Source organism: Macrobrachium rosenbergii, chromosome 3 (genome assembly GCF_040412425.1).
Source record: "Macrobrachium rosenbergii isolate ZJJX-2024 chromosome 3, ASM4041242v1, whole genome shotgun sequence".
Lineage (NCBI taxonomy): Eukaryota > Metazoa > Arthropoda > Malacostraca > Decapoda > Palaemonidae > Macrobrachium > Macrobrachium rosenbergii.
The window spans coordinates 64334245-64352914 of NC_089743.1; the positions used below are offsets into that span (position 1 = coordinate 64334245).

An 18670-nucleotide genomic window follows, 5' to 3' on the forward strand; every position below is an offset into this window, starting at 1 on the left:
ATAACAAATAATATAAATCAAAAGGTAGTTCATTCATGGAGTGAGATTTCTGCAAAAGCGTGAATGGATCCGTGTTTTGTCAAGAGAGTCGACGGGTCGCTAAGAAGGCCTTTGATTTGGTGCTAGAACCTGAAATGAATTCTTGTAAGTCATTTGCACAAGGGTTTCCTCCTTGATTCAGGACTTCAAAGGTTTTTACGACAGTTAGTGACTGATATTCTGTTTTCACTGACGGATAAGATACCAAAGAAAATGGATATTTGCTGAACACTATATAAATAAACATATATACATACATACATACATACATATATATATATATATATATATATATATATATATATATATATATATATATATATATATATATATATATATATATATAGAGAGAGAGAGAGAGAGAGAGAGAGAGAGAGAGAAAGCTACTACAATTAGTCGTCATTGAACATTATTTAGCCCTGACATATTATCACCGGTACTTAATTTTCTTTATTTCCACTTTATGTACAATATTCATTGTTATAATAAAGAATCCTATTTTGCATGACAATTTAGAACCAAAATGTTCTGTTTTTTATTTATATCTTTCATTTCTCATCTACAGGTTGGAGTAAAAATATTCTTTAGCTGAGGGATATTCTGGAGAGGGTCATCATGTCAAATTCTCTAAGGACAGTGGCCAACTGTGGCCTCTTTCTGGCGATTTTGGATTTGGTAAGAGATTTACGATTTAGTTTCGTCCTATTAATTTAAACAGTGAAATGTTTTTAGTGTAGATTTAACTCACTGTGTCAACAGTTCCCGTAACAATGCAATGATGTAATGAGACTCATTTAATGTACTAAAAGGTACTGTTTACTCGATGGTCTTGGAAAGGCATAAAAGTATATAGTTTGTAATATAAAACAGAATACACGCAACTGTATATCGACATGTATTATACACGTGGATGGGCAAATGTATGAGCAATTATTTAGAACATGCTCTCTATTGCCTATTGTTTATTGTCCATTACCATAGTCTTTGGAAGCTTGAATTTCAAGTCAATGGCCCCTGTGGGAATGTTCCATAAGAATAGGTTTCATCTACTGAATGTATGTTAATACACGAACAGTCAAAGTAATTACGCGTTTAGATATGTGTTGAATATACATACGAATCTGCACAGTAATTATGACAGATGACATTTAAAATTGTAAAAGTAATGCAGTGTTACGAACAACATCCAATAATGCATCCTGTTCTGAGGAAGCTCACGGGAAGTCTTTTGTAGCGAAGAACCCTCTAGAGGGACAAAGAAACAAGAAGACTGAAGAGGCGAAACTTCCGATGTCTAGCCACAAAACCGCAAGCAATTTCTAGATGCCTGCGAACGAACTCGCAAAACGTGTGAAGGCACTGAGGAACCTTCCCTGTATTCCAGAGACCTTTTATTTTTTCATTATTATTCCAGATTCATGCCGTGGCCACCGCTGGATTCTACAGCTACGAGCTCATCATTCACTACAGATGTCACTGGAATCATGGAATCCGATGGTGCCAGTACTACTTAAATGACACGAGTAAGTTGAATAATTTCTCTCTCTCTGTAAGTTTGATTTTTTTTTTAATTTCCATTTTTATGCTTAGGCAATTTTCTGAACTTTGTGTAGGGTTATCATTTAAAACATAATACAGGAAGACTGCCATTTAAGAATTTCCGCAAAGTTCCCAATTATGGAAAATATCTCTTCATTGGATCATTACAGTCTTGTATTGGACTCTTACTTCTCAAGAAACTTAATGCAAACAAGAAAAAAATCACTAATCAGTCTTATTACATACACGTAAATCGCTGTTCATATCATATCTTAAGTATACTAAAATTACAAACACATATTATGTGTGTGTGTATATATATATATGTATATATATATATATATATACACATATATAATACCTTCAGTAATCAAAATACATATACATGTACTCACACTTCACAGAGTCCTGGAATCTAAATATTGCAGCAGACTGTTCACCAGCCACTAATAGTCCTTCCTTCCTTCCGCAGACCACAGCCTTCGCGTGAACATCGGCATAGGTGAAGGAGTCGTGTGCCTCTTATTCGCCAGCCTTCTCATCGTTGCCTTCTGTAAGGTAAGGAAATCCAACTTCAAAAGGTAACAGTAGCTAATAGTTGGTAGAAAACTGGATTTGGAATATGAAATTTAGGCCAAAGGCTGGGACCTATGAGGTCATTCAGCGTTGCAAGGGAAATTGCGAGTTAAAAGTTTTGAAAGGTGTAACAGGAGGAAGACCTCGCAGTTGCACTATGAAACAATTGTTAGGAGAGGGTGGAAAGTAAGATGGAAGAAAGAGAATATGAACTGAGGTACAGTAAAAGGAATGAAAGGGGTTGCCGCTAGGGGCCGAAGGGCCGCTGCAGAGAACCTTGAGTAATGCCTACAGTGCACCTCACGGCACTGCCCTCCTTCGGGGCCGGACACATTAAACGGGGACACAACATTCCCGGAACAACGTTCTTAATTATGCAATCAACAGACTTCACTAAAAATGACAGTCATGGAAGTCTAATAAAATATGATGTTTAATGTTTTATTATAAGTCGATCCAGAACGGCAGTACACTGAGTTCCCTAAAAATGACCTTATATGGAGATCTTTTTGCATACCTCTCCCAAAAATGAATACTGAAAAACTAAAAAAAAAAAAATAAAATCACACTCGGTCATAAGGGATATGGAAATTTGGAAAACTTTTTGATTATTCATTATTGCTGTTGAACTGGCATGTAGAATTATTACTACCAGTGGTCAAGAGTCTCGCATCGCCAGCAACAGATCGTGGGTTTGATCACCGAGTGAGCTGTACACTCTAGATGTATTTTGTTATATTCTGTTATTTCTCAATTAGTCAACTCTGGTGGGTCACCTTCAGGGCATTGGCTTGCAACTTCATCCCAAAAGACATTGAGGTGACTAGGCTTATGAGCCCTTTACCCCTTTGTAAGGGGTGGGGGCAGAAAGGTTCATTGATCTTTCCCTCTGCATTTCCTTCCTGCTGAACAACTTATTCTCACTGAAGTTCTTGCCATGTTTTTTCCCCCTATTGTTTTTATTACTTGCCCTCATTTTGTCTCTTACTTTCCTCTTGGCCCTAAGTCATCCTCCTGTATGCATAATTTTTTTTCGTTCATGCAACCGCACCTCAAACCAATCTCATTTTTTTTATTCGCTAAACTCTCGTTTTCACCTTCTACTGTTTACTGTTTGAGTCCTCTTCCTAGATCCACAAAAACTCCCTACTTTCCCTATGATCACATCACAGAATTTTAAAAACCCTTCATGCGCTTCCTCCTCCATGTCTTTAGCTCATAATTCATTTATTTGCTCCGTATAAGTTCTTCTTACTTCTTCTCAATTGAATTTTCTTGTTTTAATCATGCTTACACTCCTATTTTCTTCTTCAGGTAAAACACACACTAAACTTAGTTTTCGATTTAACTAAAGAATGATCAAATATACCTACAGCTACAAGCTACTCTTCTTTTCCCCCCATTTCATCCGTCAATTTGTACTTCCATCTACTCTGTACTACCATATAATATAGCAAACTGTTTGCTCACCAAGTATTCTGGTTGACATAACTAAAAAAGGTATTCGAGATTCTAATATCGAATTTCGCTCTGGTTCTTGAATTTTTTCAAGACATAATTTTCTTTGTCAAGATAATTCATAATTTGACAGGGAAAGCTTTTATATGACAAATTTAAGTAAATTTTAGTCTGAAATAGCTCCATACAGACTCTAAAGTAACTTCTCAATAGATAAGTAAACTTATAAAAGGAAATACATACATGCATACTTATATGCATGCATAAAAATAAATAAAAAAATATTTAATAATCATATCATACAACTCGAAAATTATGTTACGTAACTATGGGCATTATACATAAAATCAGGATACACATGGTATAGACTTAAGCATTTGATTTTTAAGCTCAAAGGTAACAAGTGTTAATCACCTACATAGATACCTCAACATCTCTAACCTTTTGCTACATTTTTCAGTACAAGCCATGGCTGGCATGGTTATGGCTGGTAAAAGCACTGGCCGTCATAGGCGTGAATGTCTACTTCATCATAGGCTGGATGATTGAGAGGTCCCGGTACTACCACAGCCTGTGGAACCAAAGTAACTACGATCAGGACAAGATTTTCCTGATGGCGGGCATTGGACTCACTCTCATCGAACTGATTATCATGTTCATTTTCTGCTGCGTCTCCGGAGCATTCACTTACAAGGTTAGTAGTCCTGGGGGGTTGGGGCGGGGGACAAGCTCATGTTAATGAGGCCTTGTGTCTTGTTTGTAGTTTACTTGAATAAGGTTGTGCAGCGTTGATGCACTGCTTAGTGAAAACTGTCCTGATTAAAGGTTTCTTAAGGCTGAGAACATTATGGAAGTTACCATAAAAACTGGCATTTATGCATGGTGTCCCAACACATCAGTAAAGAAATACCTACAGCCTTTGTGTCTAAATATATAGCAAACATGAACAATGTGCTTCATTGGATTGGATAGAGAATTTAGGCCAAAGGCCAAGCACTGGGACCTATGAGGTCATTCCGCGCTGAAACGGAAATTGACAGTAAGAGGTCTGAAAGGCGTAAAAGGAGGAAAACCTCCCAGTTGCACAATGAATCAATTGTTAAGAGGCTGGAAAGTAAGGTGGAAGAAAGAGAATATGAAAGGAGGTACAGTAAAAGGAATGAAAGGGGTTGCAACTAGGGGCCGAAGGTACACTACAAAGAATCTTAAGTAACGCCTACAGTGCACCGCATGAGGTGCACTGACGGAGCTAAACCCTTACGGGAACAATGTGCTTTATCAAACATACGAATAAGAATTTTTACAAATAAAAAGTTGCACCATTATGAGGTTAAAACATACTTTTATCGAGTAATAAACTAGGAAGCAAAATTAAAAAAAGTGGAGGTAAATACAAACAAGTAAGTATTATGAATGTAGTGCGGCATTCAGAATCTATGGGAATCAAAGAATTTCAAAATGGGTATATTACAGACTTGCAGGCATGGTATATACGAGCCTGAGAACCTCTGGAGAGACCACTGAAAAATGCATTCGTTATGGTGAAGATGTCTGCTTAGTGATTAAAAACTTTAGGAATAAAAGTGATAACGAGGTTGATGAAACTGATTCATTAGATGGTGGAGGAACAAGTCAAGTTCAGCATATAATGCAAAAATCATATCAGTGTTAAAAAGTAGCACATTATAGTAAATATACAGACCACAAGAAAGAAATATGGCGTCACACGTACCTAAGATTATGCTCAAAATAATGTTTTGACAAAAGCTGTATATATGTTATCGGGTTATATACGATGAAAGAGACTTTAGAATATGCTGAACAAGGTGCATAATCGTAAAATTCCAGGAAGAATTGCGAAAGAAAAGAGATGATATTGAAAAGTGATAAATGGGTGAATCAACAAATCTGAAATGAAAGAAAGAAAATATTCAAGAGTTAAAGGCTTCTGGAGAAAGTTTACTAAGTGGTAAGGTTTCATATTTAAGAGATGTTGTGTCAGTGTAAATGGAAGATGCAACGCAGGAAGAACAACAAAGATACTCGTGAATGAAGATATTTTGATGTGGAGAACTGTTGATTTGTAGCGTTTCAAAGTAGCTGTCAAAGATGATGATTAATACTTTGATTGGAAGTGCTCAGTATTTACATCAGAAACTTGTACATTTAGAAAGGATAGTCTTAGCTGTCAAACGTCTTTAAATGAAGTTTTGAGAATGAGATTCAATTGCCAGATGATGAAACAGAAAAGAAAATTGAATGAAATAATTTAAGGGAGAAGGATAAATTGAACTCGCCGCATATTGCAGAGTACAGGGTTACTGAAAGAACTAAAAGGAGCACAATGGGAGCACAATGGGCAAAAGCCAAAATGAAAACATAAAGGTCGGAATGCTTGATAAAACAAAACAAAAACGTTCAAAGTAGAAGACAGCAAAGGCGTTGAGTATCGAGCACCTCGTTAAACTCAAATGCTGGTGATAATAATACGCTCTATATATATAATATTCCTATCTTGGTATACCTGAAGTGTTGCTATTTTCTTGAATATAATACATCTACACAACTGGAAGGTTGGGTATAAACATGACAACTTTAAGCTCAACAGAATAGTGTTTACTGTATAAGTATGCTCACTGAACCTCTAAAAAGTGGGTATAGAGAGAGCACAGTCTGTCACTATGTAAATATTTCCCTTTGTAAGAATTATACACATCGAAGACCACAACCTAATTTCCTTTACAAGAGACAGAGATAGCCAAGGAAGTGATTATATAAAGGATGGCAATCAAGCATCTATGTTCTGTGCGACTCAGATCAGAAAAAATGTGTGATACATAAAGTTAATCTAGCCCACAGTCTACAAAAAACTGGTCAGCCAGAGCGCATATAAGGATATGACTCATCGCTACTGTGACGTCACGCATCCTCTTTCCCACCCATGACACGTAAGGGACACGTAAAAAATTGCTATTGCAAACCAGGGATTATGGCGTCAATATCAGTATTGCTGCACGCAAAAGCAGAGCCTATTGAAAAAACATAAGAAGTCTTGGTAAGGAATGGGTGTACTTGACAAGCAGCTTGGAAAAGTTCAGGTGGTCCTGATGCTAGGTCAAATAGGCAACTGGCAAAACCAACCTATTTTTAATTCGATCAAACAAAATGCATTAGGCGTTATAAGAGACAATATCAAAAGTAGTGGATGTGGGTTATGCTGTTGTAGTAGAGGACCGTGGCACTGAATCTAAAAGGGGTCCTCTTGACAATATGAGTTATAGAATAAAAACCCAGGGCACACTGAGAAGCTTTTGTTTTCTGACGTTCCTTACCTAATAAAATATGCTGGAAGTTATGTCACTGACAGGTTTTTTCTAAGAAATGGAATACAAAGTGGAATGTAAGGTAAAACTAATTCTGAAATGCATTCAAATGCGAGAGGTCAACTACTGGTATCTATATCATGTGCTAATTCCCTTCAGAATTTGTGAGAGAAGGGGCCATTAGGCTCTCTGAACTGGAAACAAACACCTGATTGTTGTTCTATTAAGAACAACTAGTTTGATATTGTGAATTCCTATACACGTACGGAGATTTCAATAAGAGATATGAATTTGGTAAAGACCTACATAAAAAAATAAACATTCCATATGGTATTCCAGGTTGTGAGTACTATGAGTTAAAAGTCCTCAAATAAAAAGGCATGTTAAGTTACAGCAAAGCATAATCAGAAATGTTCAGCATGCTGGAAGCCTCACATAACCTCAGGTAGATTTTGACACACAATCCAGATTGTCTTAAGCATTTCTTTGGGTACACTAGGAAAATGAATGGTCTCTATGACCATTCAAACGCTGTGAATTTCAAATATGGGCTGAAAAGGCTCTAGAGGTAACAAAAGCTCAGTAGTAAGTGACAAGTGGAGTAAAGCCACAATTTACGAATTCCTGGTTATTATAATCAGAAACGTGTTTATATTTAAATCTAGTTTTAGTTCATTGTTATTTACCGACATCATCCACACAGTAGTTTCGAATTTTTATATCTATTTTTAATTAATTAATCAGTAATCAGTAATATATCCCAAAGTCACTAAGTAATAAAACAATTCTTTCTTTCCATCTACCTTTCACAAGGCATCTAAGGTAAGAATTAATGTTGTTGCTTTGTATCCATTTTATTATCATGTATTATATATCAACCAGTCTGTTAAATACTGTATTTGTATTTGTGGCTTTTGCATTTTGAGATAATTCTACGCCTCGTAGTTTATAGTAGTTCTATGGCACTTACTTCTTGATTTCAGCTTGTGTTTGTCGTAGTAGTGGTTCAGCCTTCAGTTTCTGTTTTGCTTCTTTTGAAAACCAAAACCTCTTGTTTTTTCTCTGCTCTGTTCGGTATTTCTCTATTGTTGTGCCTACAGACAATTTTATTGGCTATTCCTATTTTTTTTTCTTTGAGGTATCATCATACATTTTCTCCAAGCTTTCATGGCTATGGTAGTTGTTTAGTTTGCAGAGTTATATCAACGGATTAATCTCTCTGTGTGTGTATGTCTATATATATATATATATATATATATATATATATATATATATATATATATATATATATATATATATATATATATATATATATATATAAATATATATGTGTGTGTGTGTGTGTGTATGTGTATATATATATATATATATATATATATATATATATATATATATATATATATATAATTATATTATATATATATATATGCCTTCACATGTACAAGAACATATTGTGCAATACTAGACTGAATTAGCTTAATTTCAGTTTTATTCGCTTTCTACACGAGCTTCTTTGGCTGTTTCATAATTTAGATGAAAAGCTGTAATGGATTACGTGTATTTATGTCAAAACACTTTGATTAAAATAAAGCTATATATCGTCAGAACATAGTGCTAACATCACTAGGGACTAAATGTGCACATACCGCAGAAACACACTCTTAAATAAAGTACTTACTGCTTACATTCGCCAGAAGCATGTATTTTTAATGGCCGCAACGCTGAATGGATGTTCTTAACGGATGTGTTCGAATCCCAACAGGAGAGGGAAGGCGCCTTCGTTTATTCTCAGTTCGGATTCAAACTGGCAGTGTAAGGCGAACCCGAAAAACATCCCAAGAAAACTGATCATTAATGGGGTCTTGGCTTCCGTTTGAAAAATAGAAAATAGTCATAAATGCTCGTCTCTGATACATTTCACGGACATTTTAATTTTTTAAAAACTATTTTGCCCCAGAGATCTCTGGGAATAAATGACGCTTGACGTAGACGACAAGAAACACAAAAGCCGATTCAAGATTAACAAAGGAAATTTTTATATCGAGGAGTAACCCTTTAGTCGCTGTGTTGTCTTAAGATATGTAACCAAGTTTTCAAGGGTGTTAAGAAAATTGTTTCTGAAATAGGTTTTCTTTGGAAGCATCTCTCTTTGAAATTTTGATTTCGGCTCATGGAGGGATACTTGAGTGACCTTGAGACCTAAGGTGACCTAGCCTCCTTCTGATCGATGACCTGGGATAAGGAAATGTGTGGAGTCCCTGATTGGAAACAAGGAACTGCAGGAGGGTGAACTGTGTTCCTCGATCATAGCTACATCACACCTAGAAGGACATAGATTAAATAGAATCTAAGCATCCACAGGTCTCATGAGCGTAAAATTCAGCCATTTCACTCCAGATCAAGTTTCCACTATTCCAAAATACAAGCAATAACATTGGGATAATTTACACAAATATTCTTTTTAATGTGAGAGAGTAAACTGATGATAGAAGCCAAAATACACCAATACGTTGTTCTCCAATTGTGAAAAGGACAAATGTCACGAAAATTCCAATTGGTGATCTCAGGTTCATTGTGATGTAATCCTTTTTGGCTGAATTGATAGTAATCTCTTTGAATTCATCTCAAGAGAAACCAAGACATGGAATTTAAATTTCTATAAAATGTGGTAAAGCCTGATCATCAGGTCACAGAGACGAACATTTCGGACCATCTTCCATTAAGCTTTGCTCGTATGGGCAATTAACTAATGAACACATCATTACTGTCTAAGGAAATATTGCTCTATTCAACAATACGTTAGAGCTATTATAGATACACAAACAGAGAATAACTTCATCCAACTTTCAACAAGAATATTTTAGAGAATAAAAAAAAAGGTGAATCAAGATAAATAAATACCACTGCGATTGCAGCACTCAGCTGTTCCCATTAAACTTGCAGCTTGGCTTAATATAATAATAATAATAATAATAATAATAATAATAATAATAATAATAATAATAATAATAATAATAAATCACGTTACTTGATAACTTATTCCAGCAATATCAACGTTTTAAAAACACCAATAACTAATTAGTTAAATCATCATTTAGAGAACTCCTTCATGTCTCACTAAGGTCAATTTAGAAATAATGAAGTTATGGAGAGAGAGAGAGAGAGAGAGAGAGAGAGAGAGAGAGAGAGAGAGAGAGAGAGAGAGAGAGAGAGAGAGAGAGAACTACAACTAAGTAAAATGGTGTAATATTTTCGAAAGGAAGTTCAACCCTCAATCACAACTTTTTTGGGAAAAGGAAGCCTTATGCTCTCTCTATTTCTTTCATTTGTAACCACTCCTCTAGCACTGGGAATCTGTTTACATTGCTTTTTTTTTTTAACAATGTCGGCCTTGGAACTCTTCATATATAATTATTTACACTGACGCACTCAACATCCTTTCTCTGGCATCCTGTGAACTGTGCGTCGTATTTGCATATTCATTAATTTGCTTTTATCCACAATCGAAATTCGTGTTAAGATTCATTTCCTCTCCTTTTGTTGTTATTTTCCAGAGTGTTTTCATAAAATTAAGCAAAGTATACTTTCTTGTTGTCGTTTTACTTTCTTTCATCACTGGCAACTTGAAAGAAAATTACCAACAAAATCATGTTCAAGAAGTCTGTATGTGGTTAAACAGAAACTTTTCTTAGTTGTTCCACTCTTTATAGTAGACAAATCAAGTTGTTCTGAAGCTTTATTGATAATATATGGATACTATCCTTCTAATTATTGGAGTTTCTTTCGCTGGCATACTAACAATTTCCTACAACAAAGGTTTTAGATTTGAAGTGTTTTGAGTTTTTCTGTAATCAAGAAATGGTAGCATTGATGCTTGGCTACATTCAGTATTTGATAAAGGCTAGTAGAAACTAGTAGCACTAGTAGTAGTAGTAGTAATGGTAGTATGTGACAATTTTAAGTGTTTATTAATGACGAAAGCATATATAAATATCCAGAAATCTATATGTTTACAGATCAGTGCAAAGTAGAATTCAATAAATGATAATTTTTTTTCCTTTTTAGGTAAAAAGACAGCAAGTCCCCACAATGGAATCGGACATATGAGCACCAACCCTATCATCCCATTGCCAAGTCTCACCACATAAGAATCGTCTGGTGTTTCAAGAGGCAGATTCACAGCAGAATTATTCAGACTGTTTAGAATCTTTCTGTGCTTTAGGAAAAAGCTATTTTTTGTTGTTGTTGTTGTGTCTGAAAGAAGCAAATTTGTCCCATGATTTCAGAAGTGAACGACAGAACAGTGATGTGCTGTGACAGTGATAGCAAAATATCAAGAAGGGATCTGACAGTGCAAAGACAATATTCCTAAACTAGGTTTTTTTTTGCAAAGGATGATCAAAGATATTTTGAACATAAAGTAAAGAAGCTTCTTTCAGCATCAAACGACACTGAACTGATCTTTGTAAATCACTCATTACTGGCAGTTTTTAAGACTAATTTTCTAAGGTCCATGATCAGTTTTATTGAAGTATGAAGAGATGGTTACAGTACACATGATACCGCAGTTACTTTTGAAATAATTTGTATCAGTGACCCAGTGCCAATACATGAACCCAGTTTGCAACAAAAATCGCATTTGTGAAGTTTGCTGCTGTTGGAGCCACTGACACATTTGCTTGGCGATTTGTTTCAAGATGTAACGTGTTTTTGTTTGATTGTGTTATGTAAGATCTTTACGTCTTTTCTTAATTTTATAGTATCTGTTAATTTTCAGTAATGACAAGAGCTCTGTCATTGCTGGTTGAAAGGCGCATCCTGTGATGGTGTTGCCTTGCTCAGCCTGAGGCTGAACCTTTTGATGTACCTTACGTAGGCCTAGTATAAGACTTACAATAAGTTTGGTGGCTATACCATAATGTTACCATGGAAGGAAAGGATAACGTAGCTTATAATACTTACACCGCTTTCCACATATGACAAGGAACTACAGTAGAGCTATGGACGATTATGATTGACATCTTCATTCCGTATGCACTTACAATCTCAAGAGGTTGTTACAAAACATTCGTTGCTAAATATGTGCCAACTTCGTACTTGTAGCTGAGAATCCTGAGCTTTGTGTCACCTAGATTTTGAATCGTCCGAGGTAACTTAAACTTGAGGGTCGTCTACGCTACGGTAAGACATGTCAAAAGTGCACATCTTATCCCACACTCATCACAAACAGGTTGAATACAAGTTAACGACTTATTGGTAGTCCTAACAATGCTTCATACAATTATCCAGTATTGACCAAAGATTCGTTCACCATTTACGGTCACTGACTTGTTTTCAACTTGTTTGTTACAAGTATGAGATAAGGTGCCAACAAGTGTTTACAACATTTATTGTAGTGTGGACGCACCTTAAGGTTTTGATCTCTTGCTATCAAATGGATCAGTTTTATTGAATTCAACCACTGACGGAAAACTCATCCAGAGAAAAGACTTTTAGCAGGCGATGCTAAACCTTGATGACCAAACTGCAGTAAAACATGACGGTATCGAAGAAATCTCGCAATCAGATCGTTTCAAGAACCATAACCATTTTTGAAGAAATATCAAAGACACTGCCATTTTTATATATATTTTTAATTTTCGAAAGTAAAATTCTTGGCATCATTAGACTGTACACTTGTCTGTGAAATAGCTCTGCAGGAACGAAGTAGCTTCCAAAAGATAGTTCCTCTAATTATGCGATTTCTAGTGCTAAAGGTAGCTTGAACTTTATTTCCGTTGTTTGTACGAAATATGGTATTTTTCGAATGGCTTCATGGGTGGCGATCTCAGCAAGGTTGTAGAGTGTACCATTTTCTCTGCCAATTACGTGAAGAATTTTCACAGAAGATTTAGACAATAGTAAATTAGTTCTTCAAGGGAGCAGATAGAGCTGTAGTGTCTTACACTGCAATGCAACTTGCACAGGTGTTTCTGAAGATAGTTGAATGAAATTCTTCTCGATGAAACAAACATGAATGTCTCTTTCAGAGAGTTCAGAAAAAACCGAAATATAAGTTCTCAGATAGTCTGTTTTGGTTGTAAATGTCGTACTCAAGGTGCCAACTCTCTCTCTCTCTCTTTGTGCGCAAGAGTCCTTGCTCCCAGCAGGAAATATAGCACTTACACAGCGCTATAAATACTAGAAAAGTTGCTGTCTACTTTTAAAACACTGTGTTTTCCAAGGCTTGGAAAATCCTGCAGTTCTTGGAAATTTGGCACAGCTGCTATCCTAAATTAGAGGATAAATTCGAGTCTTTGTTGTTGGTACATACTCGTAAATGGTTAGACGTACACTAACATTTCATGACATTTTAACTGGAAAGATATCATTAGCTTTCATCGACATTATTCAGAAGGATTCGTAACTAGAATGTACATCATTCAGGTTCTTAATTCGAGGATAATAACCTACACTGATGGAATCATTGTCTTTTATACAAACCATATATAACAGACAGATTTTAGGGATAAGCACTGATAGAATTACTGTAAACTATGGTTTCTTTAAACACGTATTTCTATGGTCTTGCTTGTTTTCCAAGTTTCCTGTACCAATAGCAAGAATATATTTCGCGCTAAATAGACTTACTTTCGTGATTTTGCTCAAGGTTGTACTAAATTTCTATTCTGATATAAAAAAAATTCATGGGAGTTACTGTTATCAAAGTAACCAGTTTTGTATATAAATATAAAAGACGAGTTTAATTAATTTTATCTTATTTTATCTCTCGTATAATTATAGAGTTTATTAACAAACAAGGAGAGAATTTATCCCTCTAAGCTCCAGAACTAAAACCCAACTTCTTTCTACAATATATCCTACGATTCAGGATCTGCGTATCTCAGAACAAATCCTTAAGCCTTATGAAGGTAAACAAACAACAAAGAAAGTTTAAGTGTTGATAAATGAGCGAGGAATAACACAAATAACATTTTTGTATAATTCACCCTGTTGTATGAGGAAGTCAATAAATACAGGAAGCTTTAGAGGGTTCCGCTGCGGATCTGCACGAAAATACAATAGCTACTGTTGCCCCAATAGATTTTCATGATCTATACATTTGTTGTGTTCTCTGTAGAATGTTGCTTAGGTTAGGTTTGACCCTTTTTATTTTTAGATATGTAGAGTTTGCATTTGTTACCACATAGGCATTCAAAGATTGACTTTACTGTTAAGTGTTAAAAGAGTTGTCTGATAACTTGCTGTTGTAGTTAGAACAACTTATGTACCGTACTTCATCTTATTTATTTTTATTATTTTTTACCTAAGAAGTATAGTTTATATCCGTCTCATTTTAGGGTAGTGAATGTAAGTTAAAGTATCTTGTTTTGTGATGACATATTCATTGGCATTTTAAGTTCTTTTAATATTAGTGTCTTCACATACATACACAGTTACGAATGTTATCCTACATAAGCAATTTAATCTTCAAACACTAAGCTGATAACAACATGGAAAACTGCATTCCATCATCACCGCCAATAAAAATATAATTAATTTTTGGTGGCCTTTAACAAAGTGATCTTCTATAGTAAAGGAAATCATATTGTTTTGCATTTGCTCCAACCTTCAAAAATTGAAACTCTACAACCCCACCATAGATTCAGTAACCAAATTAAATAATCATATTAATAATACCTCAACATGTAAGATATCTTCAGGATCCCAACAGCTGTCTGATTCTGGTGGCTAAAAATGTGCTCGTAGTATTGGTGGAGATAGGCTCTCTACTGAGTACTGTTGTACAATATTAAAAACAGTTCCGAATATAATAATACTTAGATATATATTTTCATACATATCTTGTCTTGTTCAGGTGAGCAAACAGTGTTTTGAGAGGAATTGGTTACTGGTCATCAAAACATTGAACAATTCTTATGTGACCTTTATATTCCTTTGTTCATTAACATTAATCTAATAACCTTTGATAAAACTATAATGATGAAAAGATTTGCCCTGTCTTACTTTTTGTAAACTAGAAGTTCAAACCCAAGAAAGGCCAAGCCAACAAAATTGGTCTCTGAAGTTTTCATACAGTTTTGAACATATGAATAATTTCAGATGGTGAGCTCCTAAGTCTATTCAAAGGAACTGCTTGTATATATTTGTTCATAATATTATACATGCACATAAACAATATGAGGACTCCATGTGAATGACATTTGTTCATACACTTATACATGCACGTAAACAATATGAGGATTCCATGTGAATGACATTTGTTCGTACACTCATACATGAACATGAACACTAAGAGGACTTCATCTGAAAGACATTTGTTCATACACTTATACATGAACATAAACACTAAGAGGACTCTATGTGAATGACATTTGTTCATACACTAATGCATGAACGTAAACGCTAAGAGGACTCAATGTGAATGACAATCCTATCGTTCAATACCATAAAATGACGAATTGTAGGAAGCAGACCAAAGGACCCCGTCCATACTCTTCTCGTAAAGGAATCTGATCCCTGTATCCTTCAGTTCCTTCAAGAAGAGAGAAGGCGGGTAAAGGAAAGTTCTCCCCACGTACAAAAACAACAATATTGTCATTACAAAGACTTGTACAGCTGAAGGAAAGGATAGTGGTTTAATAGTCATAAGATTAAGCTTTTCCTTTTTTTTGTTACTGTAGTGAACTTCCTAATGCCTGTAAAACAAGTAATGCTATTCAGTTTCACTGTTGATTTTGTTATTGAGCCTCCACCGTCATGGTGTCATTTTTGGAATAATAAAATCTTTTAGACAGTTATCTTGTTTTTGTGTATTCCTAAATACTCTGGGTCCCTCTTTCTCTGAGTATCACCCTGATACACATACGCACATGCTAGTATTAACAAAATCTTGTGCGCAAGTGTACACGTACAATCATACGTGTGTTCATACACTCATGTATACATATATATGTATATGTATATATATGTGTATGTTTATATATATATTTATATATTGTGAATGGAAAAATGGTCAGACAACTAACCAAGTCCTCTGCATTTCTGGATACTCTTTAAAATAGCATGGCAGTGTCTTGAAAACGTACTAACTGGAGGATCAGCAACGAAGCTGAAATGACAGTAGGACTGTTCTCAAATAAAAGAATTGAAAATACCAAAGATTTATGATACCTCAACAGGGTACAGATGATGATTGTTTGGGTCAGAAGGCAATGGAAAAGTTCTCTGTTGAGGTCAAACTGATGCAATATTGTAGGGTAGGACGTGTCTCTCTTGATACTTTTATAATTATTGACTATTATTGGCAAAAAGTACACCATTATTTCGAGCAATTTTGCCTTGACGAAAATTCCAGGAGGCTTCAGATACCCTGATGACAAAGCTACAAAATATAAAGCTCTTGATATAAATGCCAACAGCTCTATACATATGTAATTATCTATCTTTCTGGTGCCGCATTTGATATCTTAAAATGGTACGCGTGGGCTAAGGTAACATTAATTGTTGTCAAATACTCGAGTAATAAGCAGCATTTCCTGCTGCATAAGACTGGCTAATCAACTGTTGGGATTTCTGCAGTTCAGCATCATAGCCTCATAAAATACACCATTTACTGCTCTGTTCTAGAATTCTATTAAGGGTAGCTACCAGTCCAGTGATATAACTTCAAAAAGAACAGCATCTTTTGTTTATTTACATCTAATCTTTAAAACTGAAAGTCATTAAAAACCACACACGCAAAATACAAAAATTCCAGCACACCCTCGGCAAGACGCTTAAAATCACTGACGTAGTATATTAAAAACATCAACCACGCCTCTCCTACAGGTCCCTACAATATTTAAATTTTCAAGGAAACTGTTTCTAATACCTAAACTAAAAGCCTCTTCGATCACGCATGTAAAAGAATGTTAACCTGAAAAATTCTTCTTGACATATATCCGTTATCAGCCTTGTAAAGAAGCAAATGTAAAGACCTAATTGCTTATGTAAGCATACTTGGTGGAAGGACTGATTTCATGTATAAAACAATTGTTGCCACCTTCAAGATAAATAACTCTCAAGGGGCATGAGCAAGATTGAAGATATTGAAAATGCCCACTAAGATAAATTTCCCAGCAAACTTTAAAATAAGTGGAAGGATGAAAACTGGATTGTAATATGCTCGTCAAGGTTTGAGACACTCCAGGATTTTTGTTTTCCAGATTATTAGGTCGAACAAAATAAACATGGAACACCTGACAGTGCACCTGCCCCCTTAACTGTGGCCTAGGTTAATGTAAAGAAAGCGCTTATACCTTCCGTCTTACTAAAATACGAGTATAAAAGAACTGCATTTGGACACTGTACTGTTATTTACCATTGTTATCTATCACCTATACAACTCACTGAATAACATTCGAAATTATGGGTCACCATTTCGGAAATTTTGTCATGTAAAGTACATAGTGGAGCGGGATAATGGGAAAAAAGTGCAAATGGTGATACAAGCAACAGATTTGGCATGAGAACTTTTATTATCCCCATAAATCAAAATCAACCTCCGGCCACCTCAGTATTTGGCTATTTCCAAGTTGGCTGGCACTTTTCCAAAATGGCGGCAAATTTGCTGTATATTTCAAATATTTTCATTTCATAAGCCTATAAAAGTTGCATACTGTCCATATAATGATTGAGAATTTGTATTTTGGCATTCTTACTGTCATGAAGAGATAAAGTGAACCCATCTTTCCAATGTGGCTACCATATGAACACCATATTTCCAAAATGGCCGCCAAAGATAAAAAAGTATGTATCTCCTAAGAGAAACCAACATGTTTTGTGTATCAATTAGTTTTAACAAGTGCAGCTGCAGAGAGCTGTGCAGCTAAGTCCAGATTTGTAGCACTTGCACCTGCCATGGCATTCCTTTTTGCAGCCACACTTATTCAGTTCTTGGCAAGATTTTGCTACTATTGGCAAATCTGTCCAATACGGAAACCAGGTGCCATCAATCTGTTGCCATCCCTAGTGTCTTGGACTGGGCAAAACTGGATGACATATTAAAGACTGGCACCAAATGTGCCCTGCTTGAAAGACAGCTCTCTTGCAATGCTCTCCAAGAGCAGCCCTTGTAGGGGCTCTTTGCTTTCTTGCAAAGAGATTAAGACTAGCCTCATTTACATTTTTATACGAACTGCTTCTGTTGTACATTAGCACCACGAACCCTTCAATAATTTGCAGGTCTTTATCTTCTACAGCTGCTGGTGTTGAACTTAGTTTGGTGAAGGTGGGTGTGGCACGCTGAAACACAGTCCATGTTTACCATGCAGACTTCTTCCCCTTTCCATGAAAGGCAGACACTGTATCATACCCGCTAAATGCATGGAAAAAGGGAAGGGCTGAGGCTTTTGGTCTCATGGCTGCTGTAATTTCATGGATAGGTATCTACCTCATGTCTTTTCCTCTACCTAATTTAATCCATAGTTTGTCCAAACCGGTTTTTTCTATGCTAGATACTGTTATGATGACAACGTTAGTGTCTGTACTACATACGATTGCACTTGAGATATCTTCATGCTTTGCAACATATGCAGCATGTAAAAGGACTCTACTATCTGCCTCTTCATGAGTGCAGCCTTGTAGGTCAGCAGTGTCTTGTTTAGCTTTGCTACAAAGTGCAGCACTTGGATTATGGTCCAGATTGTCAACAGCACAAGTTGTAAAGAGCCCTTTTCTTAGTATAGTGGGAC

General features: G+C 35.6%; 2 protein-coding genes across 3 annotated transcripts in view; one reads left to right on the forward strand and one right to left on the reverse strand.

Annotated features, from left to right (window-relative positions):
- The window catches only part of LOC136856646 (uncharacterized), a 120333-nt gene extending 118204 nt beyond the window's left edge, over positions 1 to 2129 (reverse strand). The window contains exon 1 of the mRNA XM_067134704.1: positions 1974 to 2129. The gene's annotated coding sequence lies outside the window, so the exon portion shown is untranslated. The remainder of the gene's footprint in view (positions 1 to 1973) is intronic.
- The window catches only part of LOC136856695 (uncharacterized), a 29710-nt gene extending 13974 nt beyond the window's left edge, over positions 1 to 15736 (forward strand). For both annotated transcript variants that reach the window (XM_067134756.1, XM_067134764.1), the window contains exons 2-6: positions 605 to 714; positions 1454 to 1562; positions 2051 to 2136; positions 4073 to 4306; positions 11001 to 15736. In XM_067134756.1, coding sequence (XP_066990857.1) covers positions 655 to 714; positions 1454 to 1562; positions 2051 to 2136; positions 4073 to 4306; positions 11001 to 11042 — 531 coding nt within the window. In that variant the 5' untranslated portion in view covers positions 605 to 654 and the 3' untranslated portion in view covers positions 11043 to 15736. The remainder of the gene's footprint in view (positions 1 to 604; positions 715 to 1453; positions 1563 to 2050; positions 2137 to 4072; positions 4307 to 11000) is intronic.
- The last annotated feature ends 2934 nt before the right edge of the window (positions 15737 to 18670 follow it).